Here is an 18820-nt window from a genome sequence, read left to right as displayed (position 1 = left end):
GATTCAATACCTATTGCTACTGGCCGGGTATCATAGCAACCTTGTGTCACTGAATACTGCTAGAGAACTGTTCAGCACTAGCAAGACCATGCTTCAGGAAAATCTACAATGGCACTACAGATTGTCAACATCTGTGGGGGTTGTTACAGAGAGAACAACAAAGAAACCTGCTTTAAAAAAAACCCTATACTTAGAAAATTGACAAGGATACTACAGTAGCACTACAAAAAGAAAAAAAAAAAAACACAGAGGAAGGAAAGAACATTTTTTGTCATTAGTTACACAACTTATGTGCCCACATCCTAACATCTACCCCTATAAATAGAGTTGCAATAATGCTGCATCATCACATTGTTTATGTATATCCACAAAACACTGTCTTTTACTTTGTAACTAAACACAAGCATCATTTACCACCAACATTAATCTGGAAATAAAACAGCCTCATTTTCAAAATATTTAAACTTTCACAAATGAACTCTAGATAGTCTTGTATAAATCTGCAAAAAAAAAAAAAAAAAACAGGTTACTATGAACAAGAACCCAATATTGATTTTTCTGCGGTGCAGTAAAGCATCTCCATTCTATTTGGCTGCTGTCAAAGCCACTCTTTAACAGCTGGAGTCAAATTGCACTATTTACAGCAAGAGCCCTTGTCAAGTGGACCATAAGTATTCTAACAATACGCTATTCAAATGGCACTTTGCCACACAAATTGCTGACTTGATGAATACCCTATGTCAATGACTAAGGCCAATAAAAAAGTTTCATTTTTATGAGAGGTTTTACATTCACAGATTAAGTAAAGCTTTCTTGAAGAACTATTAAGCTATATATTTTGGGTCTTTTGACATTAAAAATAATTAAAACCTGTTTAAATACATCAAGGGGATTTGACAACATTAATATGGATCTTGTGTTAACTGCATTTGTCACAGTCATCTGTTATTGGTACTCCCACTGGCACGTGCAACACAATAAAAGAATTAAAATGGTCAAAACACCATGAAATCAAAACATTCTGCTTTTGTATCCATGATTTGCATGATGGCAAAAGTTCTGAAAGAAAGCCTTTGTACCTGAACTACTATGTGAGGATATTTATCTTTTTTAGGATGGAGGAAAGAGAGACCATTCTTTTGAAAACATTCTTTCATCTTAAATATAATATGAATGGTACAACAATGTAACACTGACAAGAATAAATGCTGAATTTTACTTGCAATCTTTATGTGAATAACTCATTGAGAGTGATCCTTTTGTACAATCAGAATACCAACAGGACAGAATAGCTACCCACTCATTTTTCCTGTCACATAAATCTTCTGAAATTGAGTTCCTTAATATATGCTAAAATTGATGATGGGGTTTTTTGACAGAAAAATTATTAACAGTTTAGTATGTTGTTAAATTTCTAATACACAATTTGCCAAAGAAGGAAATTGATAATGAAACACTAATTCTATATTAAAATCCACTGATAATCTGAAAGTTTTGTGATATTTTTACATGTGTAGTAATTCTATGCTTTCATTAATAGGGCATGGAATGTTGAAGTCTGATAAACAGTTCTCTCACTAATTACATGGGATCTGAATTTCCAGAATATTTCAGATGCTAACATAGAATAATGCAAAAGAGTCAATAGAGCACTTTTTGAAAAACCTTATACATTTTTTTTTCTGCACAAAACTTAAGAAAAACAGGAGACTTCATAACAAGTCTTCAATTCAGCAATAACAGAACAGTGCAAAAAAAAGCTGCAGAGTTCCACACTCCTTTTGTGTAGCCAGCACTGGGCTTCTGCAATAGCATTAAGGAGACTTCCATTGTTACGTTTTTCCCAGGTTCAGCTACACTAAATACATTTAGGCTCCAACACCTCCCACACCAATCTACAGAACCCTCTCCAATGCAGATGTAAGTGGGAAGAAGCTCTGAATGTACTGGATGACACGTTTGAAAGAAAAGTGCTTTCCCAAGTTAATTTAGAACTTAATTTATTACGAATTTAGACAAACCTAACAGGTCTGCGGTGACAAAAAAGAACATGAAACTAAAAAAAAAGAGATTTTGACAGAAAGAGAAAGTCTAAAAGACATCAATATATTCTTAACAAGTTTGCATTTGGTCAAGACAATAAGTAATATTTAACCATGAATATAGAATAATATTTTGATAAATCAGAGGAAACAAGATTTATATCAAATCAAAAAAGCACTACAAATGACTACATTTCCACGGTTTCCTGTTGTGATATTTCTCTCAATTTAAGATCATAATTCCTAAAGCATGTTAAACTCCACACTTTAAAATTTACAAAAAACTCTTTTCCCATATTCCATAACACATTTTCTTTCCTCCCACCTTGTTAAATCCATGCAATTTTTATTTTAATAGTCATACCTAAAACTACTTACCAAATAACTACCAAAACTTTTTTCTTTTGTTCCTACTTAAGAGGGCAAGAAGAAACTATTCCTTTTAACAAACTAACAGGGAGATCAGATTCTGTGTCAATGGCCAACTAGTGCACCATCTGCCCCACAACATGCTCAGCAGGATTACGCGCTAATAAGACTTTTCAGAAAATGGGATCAAAAAGAACTTTAGAAATCAGACTAAGGTTAGTAAAAGGTCAAAGAAAAATATTAAGAGTTAAACTACAATAATTAGAAACTCAATGTTATATGGAAATTTGAAGATACAAGGAAGAAAAGAACATAAAACTCCAGAGTGAGGACTTGGATCAAGCTGTACTTTATCAGTTTTGAAATACCTGCTACTTCACTTCCTATAATTAATAAAACCACAATAAAGGCCAGAGACCATCCTGAAGGCTGTTTCTATGTGTGATTGAGGGAAAGCATTTTTTACTCTCAATACTTGAGGTAAAACACCTTCTATGTGCATTGAGGGTTGAGGAATAGCAGATAAAACTTCTGTTTATTGCAGAGCATAGAATTCCCAAAATCCATTAATTGAAAAGTGGTAAGCAAGAACAAACTTAAGATACACTGTAATCAAGAGTTCAGTGAATATATTACTTTCTGGTGCACTAATAGGGGCTAAGAAAATAGTTTTCTACCATTTTTTTCCCTATATGAAAAAGGCAATATCCATCTCATTGAATTTGAGACTGTATTAAATTAGAGATAGTTATAATAACCAGTTTTAAAATTAGCAAATACTTTAATTAATTTAAAATATCTACAAATAATTGACAGAAGTACAGATTTATCTAGGCCACAAGAAAATAGAGCGACTATTACATTTTTAATCTTACTTCTCGTGATTTGATGTCTCAGTACTCATCTTTTCTCAGTTTTAACATCACATTTACACTACTTTAAGCATATTATTTGCTTCTATTACTTATCAAAACAAAAAGAAAGAGCACATCTTTTCCATCAGTCTCAATTAGTTGGTTTAATGATTTTGGTAGGAAAGTATTTCTAGATAAAGCCAAATACAAATCTCTCCCTGGCCAAATCTTTCCTGAAGATGATCATACCTATTTGCAGCCCAGTACCTCACAAAAGTATTACCATCTTTTTATCTAATAAGGTGCCAAATTAATTTCACTAATAAAAACATAAGGCACTTGCAGTCTATTCTGTGATGATGCTGAGAGAAAACACACATCCCATAAAAACTATGACAAGAGGGAACTGTGGTCTCATTAGAAGAGCAATAAGAGAAAGACCAAGAGCATGGGATCACTGTGTCTTTGTTCTCAAGACACAGCCATTTGAATGAGTCTAAGGTGTATTCAGCTCTTGTCAGGATACTACTGACAGGTGCAGTAACAAGCTAAGAGGTATGAGGAAATAGGATCTAACTATAGGTAATAAGGTCTGAGAAAATCCTTTTGAGAATAACTACTAATGACCTTGCATAAGTTCCTCTGCCAATTTTCCTCATTTGTCTATAAAATGGGGTTGAAGACATAAAAACTGAGCCAGTCAGAAGAAGCCTTTATTAACTTAAAATGAAGCAACCATCCCATTTAGTCGTTAGTGGGAGACAGGGTAAAGAATTGGAATCACTACTAATTGCTCGAGAAAAATGGTCTACTCTTCACTCCTACCTTATCTGAAGATTTCTCTGTGTGAGTGGGATAAGGGCCCATGCCATGCTTATATGAGCTGGAGTGTTTGTATCCAGAACTCTTCCTCCTTTTTGACTCCTGAGACACAGGAAGTAGAGCATCTGCCACTAAGTATTCTGAATCTTCAATGGCAGTAAGAATTGCTCTTGCTGTGTCACCTGTTTCATGTCGTTCCAGAGTGCCTAGAGAAACACCACAGAAGTTGTAACTTTTTCAATGAGCAATACTATCACATCTCTGTCATAGAATTAATATGGTATATGACATGTAAGCAAATAAAGCACAAAATATTTACAGAATAGGCAAATAACTACTATTTGTAAAATTAAAAATGTATTGTACACTATTACTATTAAAAAATAAAGCTTAATTTCTAAAGAAACCACTGCAGCAAAGCAAGTAACTTTGTGTCAGACCACAAGCAGCTTCAGGTATTTTACACATGTGGAGTGAGATGCAGTTTTCAAAGGGAGCAGAGATATTCACAAAAATATTACCTGCCCTAATGTTCAAAACAGTAATTTGATTTCTCTTCACAAACCCCTCCCAGAACACCTATATCATTAACAGTGTAAACAACAACACATTTATGTAATATTTTAGTGCTGTCCTCTAGTGTTCTGAATTCCAAATAGCAAGAGAAAACTCTTTTTTTTTTTCATTCCATTCCTAAAAACTGTCAGACATAAAGAAGGTTTATACATGAATATACATGTAGCTTAGTCATCTGGGATACGAATGTGATTTTTCGGAGACTACTTCATCACTTCTGTGATCCTCTAGAATCTAAATCCTCTAGATGTTGTAGATGTTATTACAGTTATTACTTTAATTACTTTAGTAAAAATTTTATTCAGTAATCTTAGTAATACTATTTTAATTATAACTAACATTCAAAATACCAAAATGAGTTTAAATGTATTTGAAATGAGCTACTATTATACTACACATTTCCTATAGGAATTAAAAGAAAATGCTGAAATAGCATGCTTCCTATAAATATCAGAGATAAAATACATCTGAAGGGTTTTTCAAGTATTAAATATCAGCTATAAAATGAAATGTTTTTCCCTTAAGTTTGAAATCTTTCTACCCTCAAGTAATACAACATGAATTTTCCCTTTCTCTGCTACAAGAAAAAAATGTGTAACATTGAAGTTCTATCAGTAACACCTGCTAAAAATATTGGACTGGGATTGAGGGATCTCATACAATAAGTGTTTGTGTGTATATGTGTGTATAAAATCTCTTTATCTGAAATTATTTCTCTAAAACTCATCCATTTCTTTTCACTGCCATATCACCTCTACTACTCATATGATGAAGTCTTTGAATTCAGAGCAGAAGAAAATAGGGCACCTGTTTCTTCGTCCCCTATAAAAATCAGTTGAACACCACAGATTACTGCAATACTACACTGACAGAAATAAGAATCAGCCCCAGTTGTTTTTAATGTGCCATTTTCTCAATTCTTCCCCAGGACTTGCAACCAGTGCCAGGGACCATAACAGAATAGGATGGTTACTAAAATGAAAGTAAGTTGCCCAGAAGGTCTTCATAGTTAGACTACCTACAAAGCTCCAAGCACTGACACATTTCAGGAACACAAAGACTGTATCTAGAGATGCCTACAAGGGATGATTGTACAGTTCACGCTGGACATGAGCAAACATTCTTACAAGTACTAAAGCATTTACAAAGTAAAGAAGTTTGGAAATAATAGTCACTCAGCTAATATTATTTTGGCTTCTTTATATATGTAAAGTAGCCTTTCAAGCTATAAACATGCCACAGAACTATGTGGATTATCCAGAGCACAATATGAACAAAACTGAAATAAATCATTGTTCTTCCTACTTTTAAGTGGAGGGGTCTATCACCTTCTGTGGCAAGTCCACTACACAGTGAATACTTGTATACACATATAGATATACATATATCAAACCTTGCTTTCTGTAATACTTATATCAGTGCAATTCACTGCTGGGGTCCTCAAGATTATCATAGTATCTCTGTGAAATTACCAGGTATCCTGTTCTTTTCAAGAGAAATTACAGAAAGTTTTTAATAAACCCAAGACTTTTGGGGGCATGGTACAAAATTTCAATAATCTGACTAGTCTTTGTTATTAACAGAACTTCCAAACATGTCTTGGTAGCACCAGATGCATATGAGTACTTCAAGCAGCAGTCATCCCTCAGAGCTAGACCATTCTGTGGGATAATCTAGTGGACATATAATAGAATATAATTTAGTTAAGGCTGTCACACTACAGACAGACTGGTTATTTTCCATATACCAGAGCTTTTCTCCGGCAACAGCTTCAGAGCCAATTTTTCAACCTCAGGTTGAAGAAAAAAATTTTAGTTGACAGAAAAAGAAACATACCAGAAATAGTAAAAGGTACAGAAAATCTGACAGCAGAATTTAACCTTGGGAGGCAATGGCCTGAATAGAATACACAGGTATTTTCAATGTACCTTAAAGGAAATTCATGTTTTATATATTTAACACACATCTTATTTTCAACAGATGACAGATATGCTTCTATATATTACAGATTTACCAGATGCAAAGTGAGAAGACACCAAAAAGTTGTGTTACTGAACATTTCTGCTGCTAACGAAATCATCTTTAAGTGCATCAGAATAATGCCATTGCAAGCATACCATTGTTGAATAGTTTGGAGAACAGAAAATTAACATCTTATCAACTGAAAAAAGCCCTTTAGGGTTTACACTAGGCAAGAAACAGGGCTTGGCTTCTCACACAGAGAACCTACAATTTGTTTGATTTTAATTTTTCATTTGCAAAGCACGTTTATAGAGAAGAACATTGAATAGCAAATGCCCTGGACAACCAGCTTATTTTCTTACTACCAGAACATTATGACACCCTAAAATCCATTTTAAAAACTCCTGTTACATCTTTAAATCATTTGTATATCTCTCATAACAGCTATCTCAAGTCCCTTTTAAGTAGCACCTTCCAGAAGATGGCTAGTTTCTTTAAAAAAACCCCATCCTTTCTTGCATATATTACCCAATCTTGATCCCTATTATGAACATCTCTATGCGCATATTTGTGTGTACAGCTGATACTGCAATAAAATGGCACAAAATGCATAGGAAAATGTGTGATCATTAAAGTGTTACATAGTATTTATATTATATGCTTAACTTAACTCTTCTGAGTAGCCCAAAAAACTCATTTACAGAGCAAAGAGTTGGCAGAGACAAAATAAAGGAAGAGATCTCTATTCTGTGATGCCTGAATACATCTGAGAAACAAACAGGGAAGATGAGGGGAAAGGATTAAGAAACCTGTATATGACAAATACCTGTATATATGACAATGTATCTGACCACTGCAACCAAGGAAAATAATACTGGGGCAGGGTGGTTATTGTTCAGAAACTTATTTGTTAGGAATACACTTAAAGGAAAACAGTAAAGAGTAAGAAAAAGCTTGTAGATGAGAGTACAGGAAAGAGGACAAATAAGATTCACTAACAAGCCTGAAGTATTTAAATACAAATAAGCCTAAAGGATTTTGATTGAAGAAAATAAAATAACAATGGATCAACAAGAAAAGGGTGCCTACACAGCAGCAACACCACTGCTATGACCCCCTACTATACATACAAAATACAGGAAAAGAAAGTCTTTATCTCTCTAAAGCTGTGACCATGGCAACCAAGTCTCAGGAACAGACAAGAGTGGAGTATTTCACTCTCCTGGGCAGCTCTGGACCACCAGATGTGACTGGCTAGAGACTGCTACAACATCTTATTCTTCCTGTGGACCAAGTACTACAAATTGTGTCTCTTGGTGTTAGTGCTGTCCACACAGTTCTCTGGGCTCTGCAGACTGAAGGATGCATTTTTACTGGAGAGGTCATGCATATCTTCCTGCCTCAAGACGAGGCATTCACTGCCATCACATGACCTGTCATATCATCAGGCTCCAGTGCTCTGTGTTTGCTGTCACAGCTGAAGTATTGAAAATCCTCAGTATTGCACTGCTGCTGTGACCTAGTAACTCAGATGACTCTTACAGCATAACAGTGCTCTGTGAATGAGAAATTATTTCAGAATTGATTTTATTTAAAAACAGCATGTGGCTGAGAACAAATCCTTTTCTTGACTAGTAGTCAAAGCAGAAAACTCAGCATTCAGAACTAGTACCATCTGTAATATTAGTTGGTTTATTTTCTGTTAAGATCTTCTTTTCTATAAATACCTATTTCACCTGAAAAAAACCCTCCCAACACACTTTTTTCTATGTCGGTAGAGTAAGACATACAGAAATTTTATGTTCCTTGCTACAAAAATGCTTGAATTTTACAATTCTACAATCTTGCTCCAAAACAGCTGGCAAGCACTTGGCTTGAAAAATTTCTCCTTACAGCTAGTACTACCATTCCAAAATCAATTGACCCAAAACACATGGAACAAACACTGCATTAAGAATATATATTCTAAACAATATCAAGACAAAAGTAAATGCCATCTAGCAAATAGAAATGGGATAGATTACACAAAGTCCAGCCTATTAAATAATCTAATAATATTTCAGAAGATATTTTAAGTATGAGATTAAAAATGGAGATGGCCTGTGATGCGTCTTTCCAGACTCTCCTCACTCATTTTTGCATTTGGAAGATTTCTGTCATGTCCAACTCTACGTGTTATTGACATTCTTCAGAATACACACTCTTAGAAGAGCATTAGCAAACTACTGTCAATATCCTTCAGCTGAAAAAAAGCAATGAGCATCAACACAAAGAAAACCACTGAAATAAAATGTACAATAGTACTTCATATATGTGGGTAAAAAGAGCAATTCCCCAACACAGCCAGTCGCTACCTCAGGATTTCTGATGCAGACATAAGATCCCAAAAGAAAGGACATTGCCCTGCTCCCTCCTTGACGCCATTTAAACTATTAATTAATTGTTAAGACACAATAAATGTGCTAAACTGGGCTGAATGGAAGATATGAACTTGGCAGCTCCGAACTTGGAAGATATGCAAGTAGTTTCCACCTACTCTTTTATCACAAACTGAAAGATGGAATGAGAATCTGTCCCTTCATGTCTGGAATGAAACCCCTCCCTGCCATGCACTCTTCTGACTGCACTGAATCACAGCAGTTTTCAGTTACACTTCTTATTTACATATATGCAAAATGTAAATATATATATATATATATATATATATGCACACACAGGTATAAATTCTTATTCATTAATAATAAGAATGAAGCTCAATTGTCAGCTGGAGAGAACAGACACATACAGCTAAACTCCATAACTCCATACATGTTCCACCAAGTATACATAAAGTACATAAATGTGAGTATGAATGCACTTATATAAATATACCCTTAAATATAAATATAGACTCTTGTATACTGGGGAGAGTCAAGTATCCTCAGCTTCTGCAAACTAAGGAGATGATGACACTGCCTTTTTTTTTTACCCTGAGACAGACTTTCCCAAGCTCCACTACCCTTTATTATTCTACATCAATAAGTATTTACTGAACGATGACTCAAATTTAGAGAGCTATGAAATATTCAAGTACAAGCTACAGACTGACCCAAGGCTTACACATATAAAATATAAGATGCAATAAAAAAAATGGGCAAAACATTAGTTAAGTTTTACCTTAAGACTGACAAATTAAAATAAACAAAAAAAACCCTAAACCCAAATGCTAAGTTCCACAAGGCATATATATTAATTTTTAAATTTTATTCAAAGATTTTCAGATCTTTAAGCTATGCAAAATTAATTAAAAAAGAAACAAGAAGGTAGTGACTGCTATGACTTTGACCCTACATCATGGCCTCCAGCAGATGAAACACAACTACAGGATTTATCAGTTAGGCCACAATCGCCCACGGAGATCTAATTCTGACCAACGACCTGAAGACAAAAAGAGAACAATAGAGCGACAGGGAAAATGAAAAATATATCAGAAGAGACTGTAAATCACTAAATTTTACAAGGACAAAAAGTCACAAAAATGTAATTATTCTTGGTTCTGCAATTATCTAGGCATAAATCTTAGTAAAGTAATGATCAAATTTACTTTGATAGAATTCTAAGTTTCATTAAAACTTTACAGCTTAATTTCTCACAGTCACCTAATGAAGTCTAAGCCTTAACTTTCTAAACAGCTCAATCTCTATATGTCTATATGGGATGAGAAAAGTTGTCAGATGTACTAAGTAAAGGCCTACTTAGAAAAAAAAAAAAGGCCAACAAAACAACCCAAACCCCACCCCTCATATTGTTCAACTCATGTGATACTTTCTGTTTACTATGAGTTTAGAAGTCCCACTGTTGGCACCAATTATAAAAAATATTGCAGCATATATAACTACATAAACTTATCTTTCAACAGTGTCTGAAAACCTTCCAGCATGTTTGACCATCAATATGATCAAAGGCTTGATCCATAGCATCATCTCTGCAGAATCATTTAATTTTCTCTATGGCAGAGGTTTTATGCAACATCTAAATTTATTGATGTGGCATCAACACAACAAGAATTACTTGCAGAGTATTTTCTTTTCTATTTTTCATGAAGTTTTTTTATGATCATACAGATGGATTTGACTAATGTTAGACACTACTTATTTTATTACGGCTGACAAACTCATTAAAAGGCTGGTTCATTTTATTGATACCTGTGTAGCTTTTCTGCGCTTGATGTAAAATTTTCTATGCTTGCCAGCTATCTTAAGGTGGTATTATTTTTTTCCTTTCTCAGCAGAAGTGTCTCAATCCATTAATCCTTCTTGTTAAAGTCATGAAATGCAAGTGTTTCAGAAAAATTTCATGCCTTAAAGTATGGACTCAAAGTTGAACATTCACCTTCTGTGAACTGAACCTCCAAGCTGATACCTTGCTCCCATCACAGTGCCAGCATTGCTTAAAGCACTGCTGCTTTTCCTGCTTGCTCAAGCAGGAGAGGTCCATACAGACCATTCCACATGGTGACAGTCCCCTCACACCTCTACTAAAAACCCTGAGATAAATACATCAGTATCACCCTGATGCTACATTTGCAAAAACAGGTACAAATAGCAAAGAACACCTCTGAATTGAGGTAGCAGGTACTTTCATGCACACTCTCTGGTATACTCAATACATCAAAAAAATGGGGGGTTTAAAATTACATACCAGCTAGAGTGCTCTCAACAATTCTGTATAAAACTGACATTCTTGGGATTTCTGGTTTGTTTAGATGCGGACATTAGAAGCCAAGACAACTGTAATGCTTCTGCACTTATAAAGAAAATGGCAGAACTATTGTTACTAAACACTCAGATACTGCGATAATAAACATGTGAAAATACAAGGAAAGGTATTCTATTCAGAAAAGGATTCAGAGCACAAATAGGAAAAGTGATACAATAATAGCATAGATAAAGCAAAATACCATATATTTTGTTATTGTCTATCATGTATTGATGATTTTTGACCTTTTCTAATAAGCATTGTAAGCAGAGTTAGTTTTGACTATTCAGGAGATCTGACCTCGAAAATATTTTTAGGCATATTATTTCAATTATTTTTTTTCATGTTGGAGATAGTAGCATGTAAGATCGCTCTGAAAATTTGTACTCCCTGGGGGAGTATGAAAAAACCACAACATAGCCAGTATAAAGCTAAGTATGTAGTATGAGAACTGAACAAGAAATGGAAGTTTTATTAAGTGATGTTATTCTATCTTTAAACCCAAACTAAACATATCCTTAACAAAACAGAGCAAGGCTTGCAAGGCAAAATAAAGTAACAGGAAATTAGTAAATGATTAATTCTGCAAGTATTATGAACTTCAAGGAACAAATTCACTTTAAACTCATACCAATAGAAAAACAATTTATCACTGATAAATGAAGATTATTAACTCTGGGCAAGGAAGATTGCTATTTAAAGCCCACCTATTCATTCCTCACTCTTAACACACATTCATTCTAAAGGCAGCTTGGTAGACATGTTGCCATATGCTGTACACAGCAAGCAAAAATCCTTTGATCCTTTTATTACTGTATCTTATTATAATGATATTTATTTTTCTAAAAAAGCAAAGATAGCAACTGGTTAGGAAAATGCAAAAGCAATACAGATAACAGCTAATTTCCTTATTGAAGGGGTTTTCAAGTGGTGGCTATTGGAAGAAATATTCTGCACTTTAATTAGAATAAAATTTGTTATTGATTTTCATATTTGTCTTCTAGCACAGAAGTTTGGAGAATATCCTGTACACATACTATATTAATATTCCAAATGTATGATTAGATCAATATTCATTGTCATGGATATTCCACTGTAATGGAAAGTTGCCGTACCCATATATTAAAATTTCGGTAAAATACATTAAACTACACAGATATTATTTCATGGTCTCTGTATTGTTTTCGATATCACTACCCACATGCAGATGCAATATCAACATTTAAACTTAGAATAATTTCACTTTGCTCTGTAAATCAAGGGAATAACAGGTATAAATAAGTTTATCTAATTCTAGACCTGTAAGAGCAACAGGCAGTTATCTTTTTCTTTATGCCCCAGCTATTTTAGACTTGTCTCGTAGTCAGTGGGCAAGAGATACAGACCTATATTAGACTTGAAGGCAACTATACTCCTAGTATTTAACAAAATCCTATTTATTTAGAACATATGTAGAGAACTGTACTCAGAAAACTTCCGAGTGATCCTGAAAAATAAGGTCATCTTTGTAAATCTCATTAAAAGAGAGTACAAGTTGTATATGAAGTAGCACTGGCTTAGAGTTTAACAAAGGACACAAAGTATCTTCTGCCTCATAAAGTGATAATTATGAAAGCCTGTTGAAACAAATATTTTTAGGTCCTTTGGAATGCCTTCTGTACAAGTGTGTCAAACTCTCTCACAGGAAACTGGACAATGAACTATTAAGTACAATGAAATCTTCCATCTGCTCTAGGGGTCACCTATTAATTACCTGATGGAAGAACCATTCTAGAGTCAAAGGAGTACTAAGTCTCTAAACTTTCTAAAGTCACCTCTCAAACTCAACAATACAGATACAAATACAACAATAAAATACAGAATTATTGCTGACTCTACAACAGTGTAAATACTGAAATATTCATAAAAAGTTTCTAATCCAAAGCCTGAAATTGTAAACAGACTGGCTGTTTTCCCAGCTATCCATTACCTTTTGCACAGAAACACTGTTCAGATTCGTTTTTTAACTGCAGTGATATATGAGTCTGCCACAATACTCCACTGACTTAACTCAGAGGCAAAGCCTGAGTCATGAAGCTAACAGCATAGCCAGAAGAAATATAAACACTTTTGACTGTAGAAGCAATAAAAGCTATCTTATGTCCCTTCCCATAACAGAACTCAAGCACAAGGCTACCACTGAGATTTTATCCTATTTAACTGAGTTAGGCAACATGTTCAGAGGTAACTGTGTAGGCGAGTGGGATTATGTTTGCCCATTTATTTGCCAAGAGATGAATTGCTAATGAAAGGTGCTGTGCTCCTGCAGAGGTGCCTCAGTGATGTTGTGGCATCTCTGCCACATATCTGCCTGAGTGCCACTGAAGTATCTACATAGCTCTTGATCTAGGTCAGGCCAATTTCAAGGATCAATGCCATGACCTCTTATGTTCTGTTGCAATACAGATGTAATTCAACATTAAAGCAACTACAGTATATCCTACTAAGCTTTCTCAGGTATTGACCCTAGATGGCAACTTTTAGTCAGCAATGCATAACAGGAGCCACAACAAAAAAGATTTGTTAATTGCTACTGTAGAACAAATAACAGCACCTTTTCCTGCATAAGGTGGTGACTGTGGCACTCATTCTTCTGTGATACTCATAACAAAAGACACAATTTTAGCCATCTGCACCATGTCTGAATATGTAATATGCATGAGCAGTGGTATCAATCTTATTTCCTCTTTAATCTTGAAACAGGCAATTGTTTTATGAGTAAAGAGGGACAGTTCAAATATACTCTGATTTTTCCTGTTTCGTCTAAAGCAAATAGTGTAGATAGTGTGCTGTAATAACCTGTAAAACAAATTGTGATCTCAGGGCTCAGTTAGTAAATTGGGTTTTGATACAGCTTTAACACGCTGTGTATTTCAGTGGCTCTGGACTCAATTCACCTTCTTCCTCTCAGGACACACAGCTCTGAATTGCCTGGACACACGTAATGTCTAATACCATTATAACCCCTTATAATAGTCCTGTCTGTCCAAGATTGAGTAAGTACATTTATTACCCACATGAATTAGCAATGCATTATCAAATCACCTGGGTATCTACAGTTTAACCTGAAAACACTCACCTTTAGTTTTGCTGACTACATGGTTATCAGCTTTTCAATTATTTTCTACTATTAACTGATCATCAATTACATCAAAATATCTCAGATCATGGATTTTTGAAAGAAAGCATAAATTTGTGCTCCAACTTGGTACAGTTTAGACTGAAAACAACAGCCTTTTTAATAAGTTTATAAAAAAAGATTTTATTTTATAAATAAAAATAGATTTGTTTTTATTTATAGTTCCCAGGAGTATTCTACTCAATTCACTGCCATGTCAGCTAAACTTCTGAGTATCAGGATGGGACTTAAGCCATTCTATTTCACTAGTGACTACTTACCTCAAACTGTAAGAAAGTTTTCTTTTTTTCTTGCTTATACAAACATTGAAACACTCCAATTCATATAATCAATGTGTTAGTATTTTCTACTAATGTTTTGGCCTTCTATAAATAACACCATGTGACAGAACAACCTTCAGGAAAGTGACCAAAACATTAAAACAGTGTTCTTACCTGTTTCAATTTCCCAAATATAAACTGAATTGTCTTCACATCCAACAATTAGCACATTCTCAAGAGGATCAAATTTTATCTTCTTCACAGGAAACAGATGCTTTCTGGCATGTAAGAGACATTGTCTCTTCTGGAGGTGCAGAATTGCTACCGAGTGGTCACTGCACACACAACACACTACACTCTGGTCTTTTAACTGCAAAACAGAAAATTCCAGTTTCAACACATTCATAACCACATCATTTTACCTGGCCTAGTAAAAGTATTCCAGTAATTTCCTTCCCAGAACATACTAATTTTAGAAAATTATGTTTTATGTCAACCAGTATCTTCAACTTGTCTTCATCAGGCTGGCTATACAACTCGTTTTCTGACAGGAAAACATATCTTCATCTTTGTTCTTTCAGTGTTTTAACTATAATTTAAATTCCACTTTGAGTATTTAGCATATTAAAGCAGTGATTATATAACCAATTAGACAGTAGCAGTTCTTCTAGAAGAGAAAGTATTTTAAAAATTACAAACTAGTGTTCATGTGATATAAAATTGTGTCAGGTCTAAAAAGCCAATGGTAAGGTATTTCTAACAAAAAGACTAAGTTAAATTCATTCATATGGATCTGACACTGCAAAATCTTCCCTACCTGCAAGCAATTTTTGGTGGCACGTGGAGGGATTCGCCCACAGAACAATTCAGCTCTTTAAACAAGACTGAAACACAAGTCAGGTAGGCATTAAATCCTACTCAGTTTTCAGAATAAAGATAAAAAGGAGCTTTACACATATCAAAAACTTTTTTATTGCAAGCCATTTTTGGACTACTTTATTTTGTTCACAGTAAGTGAACTGTGAGTCATTCGTAAGTATCAAATCTGTCTTTGCAGGCTTTCTAAGAGGAAAAATGGAAATCCAGCCCCACAGAATACAATGTTAAAAAGTTACAAAGAACATTCAGTAAATTTGCACCTAAATTTAACTTCAAAATTCAATTAGAACACAACTTTAAATTATTTTAAATATCATAAAAAGTAAAAACATACAGACAAAGGACCCAAGATGTGTCCAGAACCAAAATGAAGTATATATATTCTGGACCCACAGAGAAGATTAAAATACTATGTTCAAGCTCCTAGCCTTAGTAAGTTTTTCTAAATTTCAGAAGGAAGAGTTAATCTGATTGACATATGTCAATAACCATGATAATAAAAATGGTGAATAGAATGTTAAGAGCTTCAATTTGATATGTCACAAACTCAAAAACTCAGCTCCCTGCAATTAAAAGCAACTTTCAGAGACAACAATTAAGAGAAGGTAAATTAAGCGTAAAGTGGTGTGGGCCAAAGTATTACCAGACAGTGTTTTATTTTCTCTTGTATATATATATATAAACACACACAGAGATAAGTATACAGCAGTTTTTTTGAGACATAATTTATTATGCTTTTACTTACTCTGTAGTGTTCTGGGGATCTCAAAAGCTCTGTCACTGCACCAGACTGCAGATTAAACTGTTGTAGAATGCCTCCAGTAAATATATCCCAGCAGATCACAACAGAATCCTGGCCCCCTGATAACAGCCAGCTTGGATCAAATCTTACTGATTTGTCATGTGGATAAAGTAAGCAAGTGACTCTGCTACTGTGACCATTCAGAACCTTATAAGGTAGTTTATCTGAAACAAGATGACATATTATTTTTGCTCTTTAGGAATAAGAGTTCCATATTTTACAACACATTTCCTGAAAGTCAGGATAAATATAACCAGCCTTTACATGATGTCAAAGAATTTTGGACCTGTTCCTAAAAGGGAGAACGGAGGTCTGCACTCTGAGCTTCACTACTGAGATGTACCCTTTATGCTTCCTTCAGTGGTATTATCTTTTAGAGAGCAAATGAAATAGAAAACTGCCAATATAGTGACATGCCACATATCTCACTTCTAGGGGACATCCAATCCCACAGCCATTCCCAGATTCCTACTACTGGAAAGCACCTTGGTAGCTCTAAGCTGTGATCCAATAGATCAGCTATGGAAGGAGAAAGATCATCATAATCTTCCATTTACCTAATTCCTGACTGTTAGCCCTACTTTACAGAGAATTTTTACATGGATCACTGCAAGTGATGCCAGAAATAGGAAGTCATCTGTGCTTGACTGAGATGAATCTGAACAGATTGTTAAAACTTACCTTTAAGAAAAGATACATTTTCTAAAAGTCTTGCTCTTGCAGTTTCTAAACCTAATGTTACAAAAATTTTCCCGTTTTCACATCCACATACAAGCTTATCAAGACCAGGTATGTACACAGAGGAACTGACAACTGCACTTCCAAATCCATCTTCAGATTCACAAAGTTGATCAATAATGCCCTCTGATATGGAATGATGTTTATTAAAATTATCCTGAAGACTCCACATGGTTGTAATTGGGATCTCTAGAGGGTAGGGCGAGAGAATTTTTTTGTTTATGCAAGACAAAATATAAAGAGTCAAACTAAAAAAACCTTTTCATTTCTTGATCACTTCCCTTTACTTATCCCTTTCTGCAGTCTAGGGTTGGAAAGTCAGCAGTTGCTATTCCTTCTAACTACAAGCAATCACAACACAATGAATAAATGAGCATCACTTTCTTAAAGTTTTTTATGAGAATTTTGATTTTCATAAAAATTGGCTCCAAGACATAATGAAAAAGATGGTAGTAAAGTGCCAAACCTTTTGGAGAACCGTCAAACATTGACACAGGCACATCAGGAACATGCCACAAAGTGATCCTTCCTGAAGCTTCACCAGAAAAAAGAACCTTGTAGAAAGGCTCCTTTCTTTCATTCATGAAGCCCATGATGAAAGGAAGACTCTGTCAGAACCAACAGTAAGTCAATAATTGGAAAGAAAATTGATAAAATAACTAATTCTAAATATGAAGGAGTTTTTTTTCATCAAAAGCTGTAAAAATACAGAACTACATTTCTTATCACCACTAAATCCTGCTCAGACCAAGTCTACTCCCCCTGATACAAATCTCTCAAGGATCACTGCTGCTTTGGCTAAACCTACTTCCTAAATGGAAAAGCAGACTGGGAATTCTCCCTGTTTTATAGCTTGACCAGCATAAGGACCAAGGTCAGGCTTAAAAAACAATACAGTAAAATATTGATAATCTTTGCATAAAAAAAAAAATCAGTAAAGCTTCAGACATCACAGCTTCCATGACTACAAATAATGAAAGGTAAGAATTATGCTTTTACACAGGTAATAGCTTATAACACCATTATTCAGTCATGAGGTAGTGGAGCATTTCCAAAGAGCAATGAAGATGCTGAAGGGTGTGGAGCACAATTCTGATGGGGTGCAGCTGGGAGAGCTGGGGTTGTTTACTCGAGAAAAAAGGAGGCTCAAGAGGAGGCTTATCACTCTCTACAATTACCTCATATGTTGGATATACTTATATAAAACAGTGAAGTGTGAGATTTAACAGAATTAACTGTCCTGTAAAATGCTTCAGTTTATGGAGTTCAAAACAGATAATCACACAAGATTTGGTTGTCTCACACATCTCCTATAAAAACTACCCAGGCAGTAAGGCAGAAATACTAAAAAAGTGCAAGTCATTATTTTTTAAAAAGCATATATTTGGGGGAAGCATATGTGAAGTCTGTACCAGCACCGTAACCCTATTTGCTAAGCCATGTGTTTTGGCTATTTCTTTTCCCTCACCTTTTCTGAACTTTTGGCATCCTTCAGCAGTTATCCTATCTGAATTTTAGATCACATCATTTGGGGAAAAGCTGAATGGTTTATGCTATTTCCCTTCAACTGAAAATTAAATCTGTCAGTCTCCACAGGATTA

The 18820-nt window shown here is 34.7% G+C and overlaps 1 protein-coding gene across 5 annotated transcripts in view; it reads right to left on the bottom strand.

Moving 5' to 3' along the window:
• The window catches only part of WDR72 (WD repeat domain 72), a 209292-nt gene that overhangs the window by 170004 nt on the left and 20468 nt on the right, over nt 1-18820 (bottom strand). For 4 of the 5 annotated variants that reach the window (XR_014957601.1, XM_085588728.1, XM_085588729.1 and 1 more), the window contains 5 exons: nt 17686-17827; nt 17163-17408; nt 16425-16645; nt 14975-15170; nt 4091-4293 (listed from right to left, as the gene is read on the bottom strand). Coding sequence is in view for 4 of the 5 variants with exons in the window: in XM_085588728.1 (XP_085444854.1) it covers nt 4091-4293; nt 14975-15170; nt 16425-16645; nt 17163-17408; nt 17686-17827 (1008 nt within the window). In the remaining variant the exon portion in view is untranslated. The remainder of the gene's footprint in view (nt 1-4090; nt 4294-14974; nt 15171-16424; nt 16646-17162; nt 17409-17685; nt 17828-18820) is intronic. The other variant, XM_085588730.1, reaches the window with a different exon arrangement.

This window comes from Lonchura striata, chromosome 10 (genome assembly GCF_050655825.1).
Source record: "Lonchura striata isolate lonStrDom1 chromosome 10, ASM5065582v1, whole genome shotgun sequence".
In the NCBI taxonomy this organism is placed as follows: domain Eukaryota; kingdom Metazoa; phylum Chordata; class Aves; order Passeriformes; family Estrildidae; genus Lonchura; species Lonchura striata.
Note: the sequence above shows the minus strand (reverse complement) of the source record. Positions and strands in the feature narration are given on the sequence as shown.